The sequence below is a fragment of the Bubalus bubalis genome, chromosome 19 (assembly GCF_019923935.1).
Source record: "Bubalus bubalis isolate 160015118507 breed Murrah chromosome 19, NDDB_SH_1, whole genome shotgun sequence".
Taxonomy (NCBI): domain Eukaryota; kingdom Metazoa; phylum Chordata; class Mammalia; order Artiodactyla; family Bovidae; genus Bubalus; species Bubalus bubalis.
In genome coordinates, this window is record NC_059175.1 from 1,379,267 (window position 1) to 1,398,667 (window position 19,401).

General features: G+C 42.9%; 1 protein-coding gene across 3 annotated transcripts in view; it reads left to right on the top strand.

The window, feature by feature from the left end:
- DOCK2 (dedicator of cytokinesis 2) overlaps nucleotides 1-19,401 on the top strand; it is a 457,833-nt gene that overhangs the window by 15,138 nt on the left and 423,294 nt on the right. For all 3 annotated transcript variants that reach the window (XM_025270818.3, XM_025270819.3, XM_006075524.4), the window contains exons 2-5: nucleotides 4,551-4,634; nucleotides 16,800-16,840; nucleotides 17,963-18,018; nucleotides 18,476-18,572. In XM_025270818.3, the coding sequence (XP_025126603.2) occupies nucleotides 4,551-4,634; nucleotides 16,800-16,840; nucleotides 17,963-18,018; nucleotides 18,476-18,572 (278 nt within the window). The remainder of the gene's footprint in view (nucleotides 1-4,550; nucleotides 4,635-16,799; nucleotides 16,841-17,962; nucleotides 18,019-18,475; nucleotides 18,573-19,401) is intronic.

A 19,401-nucleotide genomic window follows, 5' to 3' on the forward strand; every position in this document is an offset into this window, starting at 1 on the left:
GGAGAAACAGGGCATCTTTATGCAGGAGAAGAGAACTCTGAATCCCCCGAGAGTCCTCTCAAGTTTCATTTTGGGCAAAGGATTTATTTTATTTGATTCCTTTTTATAATTTGTCTCTCTTTAACAATATTCTCCATTTTTGGAGACATTATTTTTCTGGTTTCCTTTAGTTCCTTGTCCACAGTTTTCTTTAGCTACTTGAGCATATTTAAAATAATTGATTGAAAGTCTTTGTCTCCTAAGTCCATTGTCTATCCTTCTTCAGGACAGCTTCTATTAATTTCCTTTTTTCTCTGTGATGGACTATACTTTCTTGTTTCTTACAATCCTCAAAATTTTGTGTTGAAAACTGGATATCTTGAATATTATGATGTGCTAGCTTGGACGTCAGAGTCTCCCTCCTTGCCAGGGCTTGGTGTCACTCCTTCATACAGATTGTAGCAGTTGCTTTGATTAGTGACTTTTCTAAAGCATTTTGTTGACCATGTTGTTTGTTGCATGTGGTCATGGAAGTCTCTAAATGCCCAGAATTGAGAGAAAACAATCTACTCTTTGCAGCTGTGTGTGGGTGTTTGGACATACCTTCAACACTTAGCCAGCCCAGTTACAACTTTGCCTTAGCCTGCATTTCCTGCCTGCATGGAGCTTGACAGTCAACCAGAGCTGAGATGTGGCCTTTCTCACACCCTTTCTCAACGTGTGTCCAACTCTACATGGTCTTCTAGATCCCTAGTGATATATGGTACTCTTCAAAGCTCTTATTCTCCAAAGCATTTCAATTCTAAGCCTTTCCTCCAGGGCTTAGAGGTAGGATTATCATTTGCCCCAGCTTATATTCTTTGCCCTGTACAGCAGCAGGTAGTTCTTTTGAATTAATGTTTTTGATTAATCCCCTTTGCATGGCTGCATCTCCACCTTCAGTTCAGTTCAGTCACTTAGTCGTGTCCGACTCTTTGCGACCCCATGAATTCCAGCACACCAGGCCTCCCTGTCCATCACCAACTCCCGGAGTTCATTCAGACTCACGTCCATCAAGTCGGTGATGCCATCCAGCCATCTCATCCTCTGTCGTCCCCTTCTCCTCCTGCCCTCAATCCCTCCCAGCATCAGGGTCTTTTCCAATGAGTCAACTCTTCGCATGAGGTGGCCAAACTATTGGAGTTTCAGCTTTAGCATCATTCCTTCCAATGAACACCCAGGGCTGATCTCCCTTAGAATGGACTGGTTGGATCTCCTTGCAGTCCAAGGGACTCTCTAGAGTCTTCTCCAACACCACAGTTCAAAGGCATCAATTCTTCACTGCTCAGCTTTCTTCACAGTCCAACTCTCACATCCATACATGACCACAGGAAAAACCATAGCCTTGACTAGACGGACCTTTGTTGGTAAAGTAATGTCTCTGCCTATGCTATCTAGGTTGGTCATAACTTTCCTTCCAAGGCGTAAGTGTCTTTTAATTTCATGGCTGCAGTCACCATCTGAAGTGATTTGGGAGCCCAAAAAAATAAAGTCTGACACTGTTTCCACTGTTTCCCCATCTATTTCCCATGAAGTGATGGGAACAGATGCCATGATCTTAGTTTTCTGAATGTTGAGCTTTAAGCCAACTTTTTCACTCTCCTCTTTCACTTTCATCAAGAGGCTCTTTAGTTCCTCTTCACTTTCTGCCATAAGGGTGGTGTCATTTGAATCTCCGCCTTAGGATAGTCCCAAATCAGGGAAATAAAGGCAAACTCAAGGCTTTAGTCCTTCAGGAAGCCTACAGACAGATCAAAACAAACAACTGCAATTTCTTGGGACAAGGTCTGCTCTGCTCCCTCCAGCCTTGGGAATCCACACCATGAACATGGAATACCATCTTCAAGACTGCCACAACAAAAGATGGGGAAAAGAGAATGGGATAAGGATAAGTTAAATTGCTACAAGACATTACCAGGTTTCAGCTGCCTTTTTCTTGAGTAAGCATTTGCCTGGTTGCTGTAAACTCCTGACTGTTTTTCAGAGTTCTGATAAAGTTGGTTCTAACCATTTTTGCCAGATTTTTCATTGCAAGCACCTGTTCTTGCAGTTCCCTGCTTCACCATATTTTGCTGATTTGGCTCTAAGAGGTAGTTTTTGAATGCAATTTGTTGACAGGTAAGGAGAGACTGAGGACCAAAGGGAGAGGGAATGGACTGAGTCAGTGGTAAGACTGCCAAGAGGACTCAGGATTCTCCTCATTCAGTTCAGTCGGTCTTCTGTTTTGTCACATGACTCAACAGCATTGTCTCTCCTTGGTCCAGAGACCTCTGGGATTAGAAAGACAAAGCAAGGGTCTGTTCATGGGCTTCCTCACGTCCACTCTGCCTCTCTCTATCCACTCTCTACATGGAAGCAAGAGTGATAGTCGGTGTTATGGGATTACATCACTCCCTTTCAGCCTTCCATCCTCAGATGTCTCTATACAATGGGGTATTATTCAGCAGCAAAAATGAAGTAATGAGAGTTGCTATAACATGGATGAATCTTTAAAACCTTGTGCTAAGCAGAAGAAGCCAGTTGCAAAAGACCATATATTATATGAAATGTCTAGAATGGACAAATCTACAGAGACAGAGAGTAGATGAGTGGCTGCTTGTGGCTGGTGGAACCTTTTGAGAATGTTCTAAAATTAATCTTAGTGATGGTTTCACAACTTGTGAGTAAATCTTTGAGGTACGTACTTTAAGTGGACAAACTGTATCTGAATAAATCTATTATCAAATAGCTGAGTAAAATCTATTCAGTTTCCTGTTGTCTTGGAATAAAGCCTAAACTCCTCAGGAAGTCCTGTGTGACCCGATTCTTGCCTCTCCAGCCTGTCTGCGTCTCTCCCTCCTCTCTCAGCATACTCCACACATGGCAGTTTCCCTTATGCTCTCTGTGCCAAGTATCTTCCTCACTCAGGGCCTTTGAACACACCGTTTCCTCTTCCTGAAATGCCCTTCCGCTCGTTGTCCCCATAGCTGACTCGTTTGACTCCTCCATCTATAATCAGCTCAGGGAGTAACCTTCACTAACTACCCCAGGAAAAGTTGATGCCCCCCCATTATTCTCTCTCATGTGTGTGTGTGCTCAGACGTGTCCAACTCTTTGCAACCCATGGTTCCATGGACTGTAGCCCACCAGGCTTCTCTGCCCCTGGAATTTTCCAGACAAGACTACTGGAGTGGGTTGCCATTTCCTACTCCAGGGGATCTTCCCAACCCAGGAATCGAAACTGTGATTCTTGCATCTCCTGCATTGGCAGGTGGATTCTTTACCAACTGTATCACCTGGAAAGTCACCTATCAGGTGGCCATATTTGTCTCTTCCATCACATGTGTCATTTTTTATAACCTTATATTTATTTGTGTTTTCACCAAAAGAGCAAGATCATACTGGCATACTGTAGACACTTACCGAATACCTGCTGCCTGTATGAATGAGGACAACCTTGTAGGTTCAAATCATCCATCCTCCTGAGGGTCTTCCCTTAAATTAAACCACATGTGTGTTGATTCACGTGTCAAATCAAATATCACTGTGTTCTCTTCCTGAAGACCTCCCAAGTTGGGTATTCCTTGAACAAGCTTCATCTCTACGTTAAGGTTGTGGCCTGATCCTCACTTAAGTTACACTGAGCAAGGGCTAGGCACTGTAATGATAGAGTGTAATCTCACATTCCTGGGGATTAGCAGAGGCCTCTGATAGCACAGGGGGGACTCTGGGTGTTTTCATAGCCAACTGCTGCTCCCCAGAAACTGGCAGTGTAAATGGGAAATCAGAGTACACTCTTAAATGTTAAGTACTCATGAGAATCCTACCAACTATTAGGAGATGAGGGTGGGTGGTTAGTGTGGCCTGGAGAAGTCAAGGAGGGCCTCATGAATAAAACAGGACTTGCCTGAAAGATTTGCTTTGGGAAAGGCCAAGAAACAGGCATTTTAAGATAGAGGAACACAGGTTGTCTAGAGCTGGGTAGGAGAAAGATACGGCTTTCTTAGACAGTGAAGACTGGGTGGTCTTTGAGTGGAGGAAAGACTGGTATTTTAGGCTGCTGTCACCAGGGGTGGAGTAACAGGAGCAGCAAGTAGCCCATGATAGCAGCTGAAAATAGAGATGTTAGATACTGATTTTCCTGTCACTTCTTAACCTAATGACTTTGGCCAAATTGTTTAACCTCTCAGCACCTCCATTTCCTCATGTGCAAAATGGGATCACAGTTTACACCTCACAGGATTGCTGTGAGAATGGAACAAGGGGATGGCAGAGCATGGGACCGTGGAAAGTCAAGCACGGGAGATGACATAAGCACCCTTCCTATCACCAGGCTGGGGCGCAGAGCCTAGCAAGGGAGGGGCTGTGTTTGACTAATGAGCAGAGGCCTTTGGGAGCCAGACTGGGCCTGCACTCCTGTGGCAAGAGGTGGTTTGTACGCTGGTTTTGTTCAGCCCATGAGGTCTTCATGGGCATCAGATAAAGTCAAGAAAGGAAGGCGCAGAGATTCTTGGTATCCAGAGGTCTCACTGGTCCTGTCTTTCATTTCACAGCCATATACAACTTCCAAGGGAGCGGGACCTCCCAACTCTCCCTGCAGATTGGCGATGTGGTACGAATACAGGAGACCTGTGGAGGTGAGTCACTGGCCCAGGTGATCCTGGGAAGCCAGGAGCTTGGCTAAAGGTGTTGGGACACCCCCAGGACATAGCCAGCCGCTCCGGTTTTCTGTTGGAACTTGCAACTCTGCGTGGTCTGTTTAAATACATTTTGCTGATATTAGTCTTTCAAATTTACTAAAGATAGTGTTTTGTTATTGTAGGAATGTATACTGAGAAGCAAAGTCCTGACTGTGTGGTTTGACATTTGTTGTGCTTTTTGCTGCGCCATGGAGCTGTTGGGGGACTGTGACACCTTCTGGATACACTTCTTTATTAGTTTTAACACCATTATAAAGAAATGAGCATTATCAGGGTTTTGAAAGGTCTGGAAAATTATAACCCTGATTCAGGAGGACTATGGTGCCCAGCTGCTTGGTTTGGGTCAGGGAGCAGTGTTCACTCCCTTCTTCCAGCTGGGAGCCCTGTCTTGGGCAAGGTAGCATCTCTTTCTTCCCACAGAGGTACTGTCTCTCGTGAAGCCAAGTGTCTGTTGGGCTGTAACCACAGTATCACGGTGGTGTTATTGGTGGTAGTGGGTACTTCGTAAACTTTGCACTAAGGTTAATGGCCTTGGACTCATGAGGCAGACCATTAGAAATCAATGTATCAACTGTGTCACTATAAGATTGACATAGGGACCATGGCATGAGTGTGAGAGTTGAATGAACTTACGAATATGATAGCTATATTCAGGCAGGCTCTCCTGGTCCTCACTGCTCAGCTGGACCATGGTGGATCTCCCCAGACCCTGCACCACGTGGGCCTGCCTATAATCCTGCTGTGTGGAGGGTGTACCGTGTGTCCTTCTGTGTCCAGGTGGAGCAAAGAGAAGGAAGGGCAGAGTGGGCTACATCCCTGTTTCCCAGCTAATCCCTTAGGTTAGGCTGTCCCATGCTGGGGTGGGGGTGAAGGGTGGGCACCAAGCAGGTATGCTTCTGTTAACGAGGCCCCCTCAAGTGGAAATAGAGGGTCAGAGGAAAGGAGGCTGCCTACAGAACTGGCCAGCTGTGGGTTCTCACCTCATAGGTGGAACTGTACTATTCCCATTACATGTTAGGCTAGTTACTCCTCATAGCAACCCATAGGACAGGTAGCATCTTCAGCCCAAGATTAGCTGTACGCGATTAGCAAGGTAACCCTGCATATTTGTGTCGGGGTGCATGTACTCTTGCACACGTGCATGTGCACACACACACATACACACACAAACCAAAATAAGCAAACAAACAGAACTTTTTTTGGAGGGAGAAAGAGTTTGATATGTCAAAGCAACTTTACAGGAGTCATTGTGGGGGAAATGAGAATTTTGTTCACCTTCCTAGCATGTACTCTTTGGTACTATTGTTATTTTAGATATTATGAACTTTTCAGTGTTCAGGCCTCTAAAGTTCCCAGTCTGATTCCATTTTACATGCAGATTGAGTAGGACTGGGGGAGATGGGTGGAGATCTGATTACAAACACCCTTCCCCTTTCCCACAGCACAACCCTATGTTTTACAAATGCATTTCTGCTTAGTGGCAGATGAGCAAACTCTAAGTTAATCTACCAAGGGCAAGGAGTAAAAGTAAAGGCAGCAGGCAAAATGACTCCTCTCAGTGTCACTTTTGTGCTACTGAGTGCTAATCCTGAGAAACAGGCAGAGACCTTAGCTTTGCAGGTGAGGGAGCAAGGCTCAGGGAAGAGAAATGACTCACCCAGCATCACATCGCGAGTCAGGGGCTGTTCTCTCCACTCCTGTCAAGACGAGCTCCCTTTCCTCCATCGCCTGCCTTCCAAGAAGTGAAACAGCCTCAGAATGTTTTCTACATCCTACATTTTGAAATTTAGATGAGTGTGTTTCTCTTGTGTTCATGTAGTTTTCCTGGAGAAAGTGCTTCAGGGCAGTAAATTGATCACACAGTTTGCACATAATCAGAGCGTTTCTTTACTTTTGCCTGGCCTGGAGCTTGATGGTCAAAAAGGCTGCACTTTCTGACTCAACCCACCTTTGTTTTGGGGATTAATCTCCTTGCTCCTAAACTTTTGAGTTTTGGTTTCTCATTAAAACTTTGATTGATCAGCCTTATTTTAATGTGTCTTTTTAATAAGCAGCCACAGTAATTTTCTAGAAAGATCTGGGCATGTTAAGTTAGCAAATGATTGCCAGTTCATGAATACTTTGAAAATACAGTATTTGGAAGTCTGTTAGATTGATTCCAGATATCTGAGAATTGGTATGAAAATGATTAGGATTTAGCATGAGTGCACTGATATCCATAAGGAGTTTTCAAACTGGAATTAATAGGATCCCATGAGTCCCTGAGGGCCTTAGATGGCGAAGGGCTTGGAGATCAAGCCTGGTCTTGTCTTTTTTTGCAGATGGGGAGTTCTGCTTTTGATTCCAATTGAAAACTGTTCCTCTCTGCAAATATATATAAAAAAAGTGAAAACCACAGTGTTAGTCAAAAATTAGTCAAAATGACTCAGTAGAAAATATATGGGTGTGCCCATGTAACCCGCTTATAGAAACCTTACTCAAAAAATAAAATCCAGCCAATTGAGAGAGGAATCAAAATGTTAAAATATAGGAATTGAAAAGCTGCAATAGGAGGAAATACTGGCAAGCATTGAGTCCAAGTGAATTGATTAATCAAAATTAGTATCAAAAGAAATACTATTTATGACTGTCAAAAAGAATGTCATTGTTAGAAAACTGTAAAATGTAACTGCCCCCCCACAACAAAAAAAACTAATAAAATTGAGAAGTTTAGAGGGGAATGGAATAGAATAAAAATAATCTTGAAGAGTCAAAGCGTATTTCTCTAGATATCACAATGATTCATTCTAGGTGATAGAAATGTGAATATTTTTATTTTGTATATTTCAGTAATTTTTAAATCTCCCTTCTCCTCCAAAAAAAGAAAAGAAGTAGAAAAAGTATGGACTTTAATTTTTTTTTATTTGTCATGTAATTTTTATTATTATTATTATTATTTTTTTTTTTTTTTACTTTACAATATTGTATTGGTTTTGCCATACATCAACATGAATCTGCCACGGGTGTACACGTATTCCCCATCCTGAACCCCCCTCCCACCTCCCTCCCCATACCATCCCTCTGGGTCATCCCAATGCACCAGCCCCAAGCGTCCTGTATCCTGCATCGAACCTGGACTGGCGATTCATTTCTTGTATGATATTATACATGTTTTAATGCCATTCTCCCAAATCATTCCCCCCTCCCCCTCCCACAGAGTCCAAAAGACCGTTCTATACATCTGTGTCTCTTTTGCTGTCTCGAATATGGGGTTGTCGTTACCATCTTTCTAAATTCCATATATATGCATTAGTATACTGTATTGGTGTTTTTCTTTCTGGCTTACTTCACTCTGTATAATAGGCTCCAGTTTCATCTATCTCATTAGAACTGATTCAAATGTATTCTTTCTAATGGCTGAGTAATACTCCATTGTGTATATGTACCTCAGCGTTCTTATCCATTCATCTGCTGATGGACATCTAGGTTGCTTCCATGTCCTGGCTATTATAAACAGTGCTGCGATGAACACTGGGGTACACGTGTCTCTTTCAATTCTGGTTTCCTTGGTGTGTATGCCCAGCAGTGGGATTGCTGGGTCGTATGGCAGTTCTGTTTCCAGTTTTTTAAGGAATCTCCACACTGTTCTCCATAGTGGCTGTACTAGTTTGCATTCCCACCAACAGTGTAAGAGGGTTCCCTTTTCTCCACACCCTCTCCAGCATTTATTGCTTGTAGACTTTTGGATAGCAGCCATTCTGACTGGCGTGAAATGGAACCTCATTGTGGTTTTGATTTGCATTTCTCTGATAATGAGTGATGTTGAGCATCTTTTCTTGTGTTTGTTAGCCATCTGTATGTCTTCTTTGGAGAAATGTCCATTTAGTTCTTTGGCCCATTTTTTGATTGGGTTGTTTATTTTTCTGGAATTGAGCTGCAGGAGTTGCTTGTATATTTTTGAGATTAGTTGTTTGTCAGTTGCTTCATTTGCTATTATTTTCTCCCATTCTGAAGGCTGTCTTTTCACCTTGGACTTTAATTTTTTTTAATTGAAGTACAGTTGTTTTACAATGTTGCGTTAATTTCTGCTGTGTAACAAAGTGAATCGGCCATAGGTTTACAGCTGTCCCTTCGCTCCTGAACCTCCCTCCCACCCGCTGCAGTCCCACTCTTCTCGGTCATCACAGGGCACTGAGCTGAGCCCCCTGTGCTGTGCAGCAGCTTCCCACTAGCGGTCTGTTTCACACACAGTAGGGTGTACATGTCAGTGCCACTCTTCCAGATCACCCCACGCTCTCCTTCCTCGCTCTGTGTCTAGAAAAATGGTACAGATGAACCTACTTGCAGGGCAGGCATAGAGATGCAAACATAGAGAAAGCATGGACTTTTGAATCAAAAAGTTATTCTCTGCTTCTTTTATTTGCTAGCTGAGTGATCTTATGGAGGTAGACCTCAGTTTTCTCAACCTGCAAAATGGAGTATCATCACCTTGCTCCTGGATTTGCTATGAGGATAAAATAAGAAAAGTGGAGAAGCTGTCTAGCCCCATGCTTGGCTTCTAGGTGCTTTGTGTTGGATTCCATCTCTCCCTCCAACCCTCATTATACAGAATTAAACTGAGATTGACATGTGTATATGTATCTTAGGAATTTGGCTCCAGGAACCCAGAAGCTGGCCCTCTGATGTCCTTTTCACCTGTGTACTGAACTTATGCAGTCAGATGAATGGAGGAAACAAAATCTGAGCTGAAACCTTAGGCATGAATGAATTTCCTTTCACTAGAACACTAACATTTTTAGTATTTCCTTTTAGATAATATTTTTTTGTGATTAAAAACTCAAACATTTCAGAAGGGCACCCATTGCTGAGCCTTAGACATCCTAATGCTTATTTCTTTGTCCACATTGCATCTTTCAGGCTGCCTTTTCTACCCAGAGGCAGCATAAACATTCTACGTCCTCCTCTCAGATGTGGAAAACACATGTAAGTGTTTACTGAGCAGTCAGAACTCCTCATGGGGGAATAAACATAAATACAGAGTGTTATTTTTCTCCCATTACTTCCTTCAGTTATATTTGGTTGACATCTTTATTGATATTTAACAACATCTCAGAAGACTCCAATACCATGTCCAGTTTAATTTTCTTCTCCTCCTTCCCTTTCCCCAGCTTAAACAAGGCTGAGGGCAGAAGGGATTTGGGGTGCTCTCTTTGCAATTTTTTGTCTTTTTGAACAAACAAACCCAAAGGTCAGCCAGTCCTCTGCATGAATAGCCATGTAGCTGGAGAACAAGAAGCCAGATGCCCCCATTGTCTCTGAATGAATCTTCTGGATGGCACCCCTATGCTTGGACTTGGTTTTGGGGTAAGAGCCATACCATGCACCCACCTGGAAGGCAACAACGGCCACCTCTGAAAAACACCCCCTACCTCCTGATTGCTTACACTGTGGTGGGGGATGTTCCTTGGGGGTAGCCCAGCTTACTGAGACTCTTGTTTTAAAAAATAGCTTATTACTTAATATTAAACTAATTACCTTAATTAGTTTTTGGCTATTTCGGGTGTTGGTTGCAGCCTGAGGAATCGTTGTGGTGCGCAGCTCGGTGGTCGCAGCGTGTGGGCTTAGTTGCCCCATAGCGTGTGGGATCCCAGCTACTCGAACAGGGATCAAACCCTCATACTCTGCCTGGAAGGAAGGTTCTCAACCACTGGGCCACCTAGACTCTCTTTATAAGCCCTTCAGACGGAATGTCTTCTTCGTACTCAGTTATTTGCCACCTGACTCTTCTTTTCCAGAACACCAGGGAAGGTTCCCTTCCATTTCCTGATCCACACACTTGCCCAGGCCACGGGAGCTCAGTCTTAGTGGTGAAGATAATGGGGTGTCTAGACAGGGTTTCCAAGGAACTTTTTAATTTCACTTACCAGTAAAATGGAACGAGGGGGATGGATGAGGAGGAAGTTGACATAGCTTAACCTCCTTAAGGTAAGACCTGGCTCTTATGTCAGTGTTTTTTAAAATATGGGACTACGCTGTACATACTATTCTGAGATTTGCTCTTCTCACTTAAAAATATTTCTTTCTAAGGTGGCACATGTGTCAGCTTGGCCTTGGTTCAGCTGCAAAGAGCTCTGCGTGAAGGGTTGGGAATCTCCCACCTACAGAGTGAGGTGCGCCCAGAGCCATGCAGCAGTTTCTCTTGAGACAACTCCACTGAGAGTGATCCTGACCCATCCAGGTCCTTTGTTTTTAGGGTACAAAGGGGGCATTATAAGGACTTAAGATGGTATTTTCAAAAGTGCCACTTTGCAGGGAGATGGTCCTTCCTTTGGGTCTGCTCTAGAGACAGGTTGGTGTTAAAAGGGGCTCTGTTTTCTGAAGTAAGGCTGTCCCATTGAGGGGAGTTTATAAGTTTTCTTCCCTTTTGATTGTGGGTAAGGCTAAAACATCAATAAACTTGCATTATGTTGAATTTGAAGAATGTGTCATTTACTTTGTTGTTATGGAAATAAGTTGAAATGTCACTGAAAACAAACAAACAATATTCAAAATCTGTAGGTTCTGGAAGTAAAACGGAAAATATGCCTAAGTTTCTCTGATTGATGATGATGATGATTATGGATTTTTTAAAGACAGAATGGCATTTACTAATTTTTTAACACCATATGCAAGGCACTGTACAAACTGAATTTCTTATCTAATTTACGCCTATGAGACAAACACTATTATTGCTCACATTTTACAAATAAGAAAACTGAGGCTTAGAGAAATGCACTAACCTGTCAAAGATCACTCAGAAGTTGGGTATACCTGTGGCGGATTCATTTCGATGTTTGGCAAAACTAATACAATATTGTAAAGTTTAAAAAATTTTTTAAAAAAATTTAAAAAAAAGAGATCAATGAAAGCATTAACTGGTTTCTAAATAGTTAAAATATATGAAAGTATTTTGTACTATAGTTTACATTTTAAAATCAATTTTTTTATAATAAAAAAAGCCAGTTCTTCCATTTCTCCCACTCCACATTCTAGCTCTGACAACCACCAATCCATTTTTTGTATCTTCTTTTTTTCAGATTGCACATATAAGAGGGAGTAGTATTTGTCTCTTACTGTCTGACTTTGCTTCACTAACATAATGCCTTGGTGGTCCATGCATGTTTTCCCAAATGATGAGATTTCATTCTCTATATTGCTTAATGACATTTCATGGTATGTATATGTATGTATACATGTACCATATTTTATATGTGTGTATATATCGCATTTTCTTACTGATTCATCCACTGATGGACACTTAGGTTGTTTCTATATCTTGGCTATTTTGAATAATTCTGCAGTGAATATGGGAGTGCATATATCTTTTTAAATTAGTGTTTTTATTTTCTTTGGATAAATATCCCAAAGTGGAATTGCTGGATTATATGGTAGCTTCATTTTTAATTTTTGGGGAATCTACATATTGTTTTCCATGGTGGCTGCACCGGTTTACTTTTTACCAACAGTTCATGCAGGTTCCCTTTTTCTGCATCCTCACCAACATTTGTCATTTCTTGTCTTTTTGAAGATAGACATTCTCACAGGGTGAGGTGATACATAATTGTAGTTTTGCATTTCCCTGATGACTAGTGATGTTGGGCTTCTTTTCGTGTATTTGCCATCTGTAGGTCTTCTTTGACAAAAAAGTCTATTCAGATTTTCTGCCCATTGTTTAATCAATCTGTTTGTTTGTTTTTGTTACTGAGTTTTATAGTATTATATGTTTTGGATATTAACCTTTTATCAGATATAAAATTTGCAAATACTTTCAAAAAAAAAAAGAAGTTGCAGATCTTCATTCATATTCAGGCTTTCATTTCAGAGCTCATGCTCTTAAGCACTGATGGATAGTAGGTTCTGTTATATTCTTCTTAACGTTAGTAGGTATTTAAATCAAACTGGAAAGTGAAATACACTGAGACACTCACTATGCAAATAAAGAAATGTTAACATTTTGTGTGTTCAGTTCATATATGTTTTAAAGAAATAAACATTTTAGATCATTGAGATCCCCTGCTTACCCTCCCTGTTGCATTCTTATCTTTTTGTCCATTCCTCAGGCGGTGCTCCTCCTGAAATTGGTATGTTTTCTTCCAGTCTAAGATGCTGTACCTTTATCAGATGTGTTTACCTTCATAATTCTGTTTTAAAAACAGTTTTGCAACTAACACGTACCACATAGAGTGGTAGGTGTTAGTTCCCTCATTTGACAGGTGAAAATAATGAAGTTTAAGTAACATGACCAAAGATCATGTTGCCGTCAGATGGCAGAGAGAGGACTGGATTTCTATTAAATAGGATGTGGATTCTTTTTTGATGTGCTGGGATATTTTTAATCTCTCCTCCTTCTTCCCTTCCCCACACAACTCCTGGGTCACTGGAGAATTTAGGTACATTTCATTTTGATATTTGGGCTTTGGGAAAGGAGGACAGTTGGAGTTTATCATTTTCCATAAGAATGGTAAAAAAAAAAAAAAAACGAAGCTCCCTTTTCTCATCTTTCCCAGTATGTACTTTCTGAGTTTTCTATTTTTAAAAAGTTCTTGTCTCATGGACAGGGTTAGACAAAAAAGCCTTCCCTGTTACTTAACTGAAGGTGCATTAAGCCAGGGGATAAGGCCTGGGATATGGGCAGTGCTCTGTTACCCAGAGCCTGGTTTTGATCAGAGTGCCTGGCGTCATGGATTTTGCTGTGCCTGTCAACTATTGCTGTCTGTCCTGTCAGGTCTCGGAGTACAGCCAGATATAGCTGCTGCTGCTGCTGCTGCTGCTGCTACGTCGCTTCAGTCATCTCCGACTCTATGCGACCCCATAGATGGCAGCCCACCAGGCTCCCCTGTCCCTGGGATTCTCCAGGCAAGAACACTGGAGTGGGTTGCCATTTCCTTCTCCAATGCATGAAAGTGAAAAGTGAAAGTGAAGTCGCTCAGTCGTGTCTGACTCTTAGCAACCCCATGGACTGCAGCCCACCAGGCTCCTCCATCCATGGGATTTTCCAGGCAAGAGTACTGGGGTGGGGTGCCACTGCCTTCTCCCAGATATAGCTGACTGGTGACCAGATTCGGGAGCATACATCAGAGGTCACAGAGGTCACTGATTCAGCAGAGTTGGGACTCTCAGAAAAAGTCCTAAGAACAGATCTGATGAAGCTGATGCTTCATCCTCATGTAGCAAGTGGAGATGGTGGTAAGCCCGTTTCATCAAAGATCACTGGGGATTTATTTCTGAAGGCACCTAGGCCAGTGCCATGTACAGAATAGAGCACAGTCAGTGTTTCTTTAACTTAAATCTGGGAGTCCGAATGTGGATGCTGAGGGTAAACATCAATCAATTTCTTGCTCAGGAGTGAGTTGAAGTTCTGAGAATCAGGATTCCTACAAGGGATGGCAAGTCACTGGTTATCAAGGGTGAGGGAGGGTGGTGGTGCTAGAATAAGAAGTCCAGGGACCCCGAGGGTGGCCCGGTTGTGCAGAGGCCGATGTGAGCAGCTGCCAGTCCCTTGACCGTCTTCCCAGGGAGTCTGGTAGCCTCGGCAGCCACTGCAGCCAGGAGAACGTCGACTGTGTGTGTCTAAGAGAACGCCATCTGTGCTTGTGCTCATCACGTGGGGGGCAACATGGCGGAACCGCTTTGGAGCCACACAGACTTGCCCTTGAACCCTGGCATGTGATTTGGCCCAGCATCTCCACTGATTTGAGTCTCAGTTTCTTCAACTACAGAATGGGAATAATCATGCTTAACTCACAGTGTGATATGAGAATTAAATGAGAGAAAACACGCACAACATGTAGTGTACAGCTTTGTGTGCATTTAGCGATCAATACATGGTCGCTGTCAATAGTAATCGGAGAAAGCAGTGGCACCCCACTCCAGTACTCTTGCCTGGAAAATCCCATGGACGGGGGAGCCTGGTAGGCTGCAGTCTATGGGGTTGTGAAGAGTCAGACACGACTGAGCGACTTCACTTTCACTTTTCACTTTCATGCATTGGAGAAGGAAATGGCAACCCACTCCAGTGTTCTTGCCTGGAGAATCCCAGGGATGGGGGAGCCTGGTGGGCTGCCGTCTATGGGGTCACATAGAGTTGGACACGACTGAAGCGACTTAGCAGCAGCAGCAGTCAATAGTAATGCTACAGAGAAGTTGGTTGAATGGGAAAAAACTGCAAATAAAGGAGACTGTTCTAGTGTAGTACTATGGAAGGTCATCTCCAGAGTCGGATGCTTGGATTTAAATCATTTAGGTGCATCACTCACTAGCTGTATGACCATGAGCAAGTTCTTCATCTCTTTGTGCCTCTCTATTTTCATTTGCAGAGTTGAGGCAATAATAATACCTACTTTATAGAATCAATCTATAATGTGAAAAAACAAAACAAAAAGCTTCACCAGAATTCTTGGCACACAGCAAGCACTATTAATATAAGCACTAATTTTAACAGTTAATTATTACCAGTACTTATGGGGAAATGATTAGAGTGTAAAACTAGAATCTGGTTCTTTATGAAGCAGACAGTGTTCCACCACGGGAAGTACTTAGTGGGGATGTAGTTTTGGGGATTCAGATGTTGGTAGGGTGGTAGTATTAGGCCCCCACCATGCTCCTTCCTCCACTAGACAAGAAGCACAGTGTGATGGCTACTTATTAGCTGTGTGACTGGGCTAGTTACTTAACTTCTCTGTGCCTCAGGTGGGCCACTCTTATGTATAATGGGACCATTGCATTTCCCACCTTATAGGGTTGCTGTGAAGATTAGAAGGCTTCATATATGAAGGATACTTAGAATGGTGTGTGTGTGGCACGTGTGTATGTGTGTGCATATGTGCGTGCACACTCAGTCGCTTCAGTCATGTCCAGCTCTTTGCAACACAATGGACTGTAGCCTGCCAGGCTCCTCTGTCCCTGGAATTCTCTAGGCAAGAATATTGGAGTGGGTTGTCATGCCCTTCTCTAGGAGATCTTCTCAATCTAGGGTTCCAACTCATGTCTCCTGCTTTACAGGTGGATTCTTTACCACTGAGCCACTGGGGAAGCCCACTTAGAATGATACTTCATTCCAAACCTGAGATTCTTTCTCTCCAATGTCCATTCCTTCCATTCTCTCTCCTTCCTCTACCTTTTTGTCTCCTAAAATAGGAACCACTTTGGGCCCCTGTTGCTTTAGAACTTTCTTTAGCTGGCTTATGACTATGAGGGGTGACTTTGCATTTTAAATGTTTGTTTTGGAACTCACACTTATGTCTGTTGAGAACATATTTCGACAGCAATCTGTCAGCCCAGTAATGAGGATTTGCTAATGAGCCTCCCGGCAGACGCTTTTTATTTACAGAGATAACAAATGCCACTACTTGGCTGTGCTTGAATCATTTCAAAGGCGAGTAGACTCATTATAGTCATCAATACTTGCTATTCCAAGGCTCATTCTGTCTGAGGACTGTGTATATAATTTGGATTTCTGTTAATTGAATCATTCTTGATATTCCTTCAAAGGGAAGAATCTTTTAAAACTCCTGTCCTGTCACGCATCCCTGAACCTATCTGTTTTGTAATGACTAACTTCTGCAGATCACGTGTTAGACACAATTTGCTGCTGTTAAAACTGTGGGCATTATTTCAGAATGTTTGCCGAACTCCTCAGACATTCTCAGCCTTTCTGTGTTCCTAAGGCAGAGGTTGAAAACATGTGTATGGACACAGGAAGGATGCACGCAGGTGATGGAAAGAAGAGAGGGGCTGGGTAGAGGCTGGTGAGTTGGAGATGCCTCCTTTTGTCTGATAAGACCAGCTGCCCCTCGCCAGTAGCCAACTGCAGCCATCGGGGAGCACTGGCCTCCTGTTTTTTTTTTTTTTTAAATGATTAAATTTGCATTTTTATGTGAAATCCCTGTATTTTTGGTCACTTTTGGAGATGTTGGCAACTCATTCAATAGAATGAGTTGAATCCTAGGGCTTTGATCTAGACCTGAGGTCTAAAACACTTTGCAGTTTCTTTGCTGGTGAAAAACAAACAGCAACAACAATAAACCCCAGCAAGGGACTTGTAAGAATAGATGAAAGACCTGTTTCTTTGTTTTCTCTTTGCAGACTGGTATAGGGGATACCTTGTAAAGCACAAAATGTTACAGGTGAGGACAATTTTGGTTTTATTTGGGGCAGTATTGGTGTCTGTGCGTGACCCTGCCAGTCCCCTGGGCGATTATTTCCCGCTGGTGCGCGTCTGCAGACTGATTTCACTCCTCTCTCCTTGTGTCCAGTGTTTTCTTTGCTGTAGCTTGATCCATTCCCCCTTCACTCCTTCTTTAAGGCCAACTTCCAGAGCTCTCTTCTCCCTGAAAATTTTCCTAATATGCCAGCCATATATGATTTCTCCAGTCCCATTGAATCATGTGTTTTTTATTTGAAATTTATCTTCTATAGTCTTTCTTTAGCTGGCTTGGGGCATTCGTCCTTTCCTCACCTATGTTTCCAACATGACTCAGGAGGGACAGGTCCAGTCTCAGCCCTCAGGGAGTTCCTCTGCCTTAGCCCCACACCACACCACCGTCTCCATGGGAGATGGACGTGCTTTGCTCATCTCCTGACATCTCACGGTACCTAGCAGTTACCTCGTGTCCCCGGTGTTCACGTTGGCTAAACTGATGAAGGAATGTCCAAGTAATTGCTCAACTTCTCTTGTCGATTGAGCCAAGCTTATGGAGAAAGGAAATAATAGATGCTCCTTCCTTCCTCCCTGACATGCTGTATTGGAAGGCATGGTCCCTCTCTGCTCTCTAGAGAACAATCAAATAAATCCAGAAAGAAAGAGATCTCAAATCAAAGCAGCCCACATGCTAACCAGGGACATTGTTGCTTCAGGACCTGACCTTCTCTGACAGTACAGGGTGGCTGCTTTCCCAAAATTGGGCAGGAGAGGGGAAAGGCAGAGACCCTTCCCTTAGAGTGAACCTCTCAAGCCCTCCTGCCTTGCCCATCTGATAGTGTGAGTGATCGCAGTGAGGTTAGCGCATTCTTTGGAATCTAGGGGGCTATTGTGGGATCCTGAACAACGGCTGAAGAAGGGGAGAGGAATTAGGCCTAAATGAGTGAATTTAACACCCACCACTTGTTCTGTCGAACTGGAATTATTCCTGTGAAGTTGGAGGTTTTTACCAGTTAGTAGCTTTTGGAAAAATCATGAAGACCTGGGGTCAGTTTTTTCTATAGGGACAAGTCATCCAATCTCATCTTATCTTATCTCATCCCCACAGGGCATTTTTCCAAAATCCTTTATCTACATCAAAGAAGTGACAGTGGAGAAAAAAAGGTATTTGCCCTCTTTCCCCAGACTTGACTCTGAGGTGGCTCGTGGATTTCTGCATCCTGTCTGCTTTGAAAACCTGACTTGGCAGATGTGAAGGCTTTGTCTTCTTCGTGCCTATGTTTGTCTCCAGTGCAAACTGATTCATGTTCGCATCTGATTCTGAGGGGGTATTAGTACATTTGGAGAATCAAACTTTTCACTGGCAGCTGCCTTTGAACTGAATTAAAGTAGATTAATCCTGAATAATGAGCTTGAAGGGCCCACCTCAATGCAGGAGGACAGAGAAAAAGGAAGCCCCTTGCATTTGCATAATGTAATTGGTGTGGCTATTAGAAGTGGTTTAGTCTCCTGCCAGCAAGGCCCCTCTCAGCAGCTGCAGCTTAATGCAAATTTGCCAGCATTTTATCTTGTTAGCACCTGGGTCTCAATTTCACACCGTTTTCTCTCCCACTTTAAATAGAAATATCGAGAACATTATTCCTGCAGAAATTCCTCTGGCACAAGAAGTGACAACGACGCTTTGGGAATGGGGCAGCATCTGGAAACAGCTCTACGTGGTGAGACTCGAAACCCTGCTCAACCCTGGGATGGATGCTGCTTCCAGTTTTTGGCCTGGTTCAGATTTGGAATGTAGCCTTGACGGAGTGTAACACAGAGCACGAGGTCATCAAAGCCCAGAGAAGTTAGGTGACTCTCAGAGTCACACAGTGAGTGAGTGGCAGAGTCACAGTAAAGGGGCATCTGAGGTGATCCTTCTGGTTTTTTTTTAAAACTAATGAAAAAGTTATCAACCTTGAATGTGCTTAAGTATCACCTTGAGTGCTATTGAAAGTAAAGCTTCCTTCAGTGGGGCTCTGCATTTTAATAAACTTAGGGATTTTGATTTGGTGGTCTGCTGATAGCACCTTGAAAAATACTGTTCTCATGTATCAATTAACTAGTGACTATTGTCATCAGATCTATGACAGAACTTGACCCTGGAAAAATTAAGAGTGTATTTTGCATGGTTTTCCCTGTATTGAAGTAAATCTAATTTTAAATCCTCCTTTGATGTTTCTAAAACTCCTAATGAGAGTGGATAGCTAAGAAAACCATTAAGCTGAGAGTCACGGTGTCAGCCAAGGCTTCGTGCACATTTGTCACAGCGTCCTGTACGCTCGCTGGTGCTCTGTGCTGTTTGTATGCTCATCCTTTATGGTTATGAGTGTTGACTCCTATATGGCTCTTTCACAGTGGATGGTAACGGGCACTTTCAATTACCTTCTATAGGTTTCCCAAAAGTTGTTAGTAAAGTTTATGGGGCAAACAGCAGATTTAAAGCTAAAGTGATGTATTATTTATCTCCACCACACCTTTGACACATGCACCATGGAAACTTGACATTTT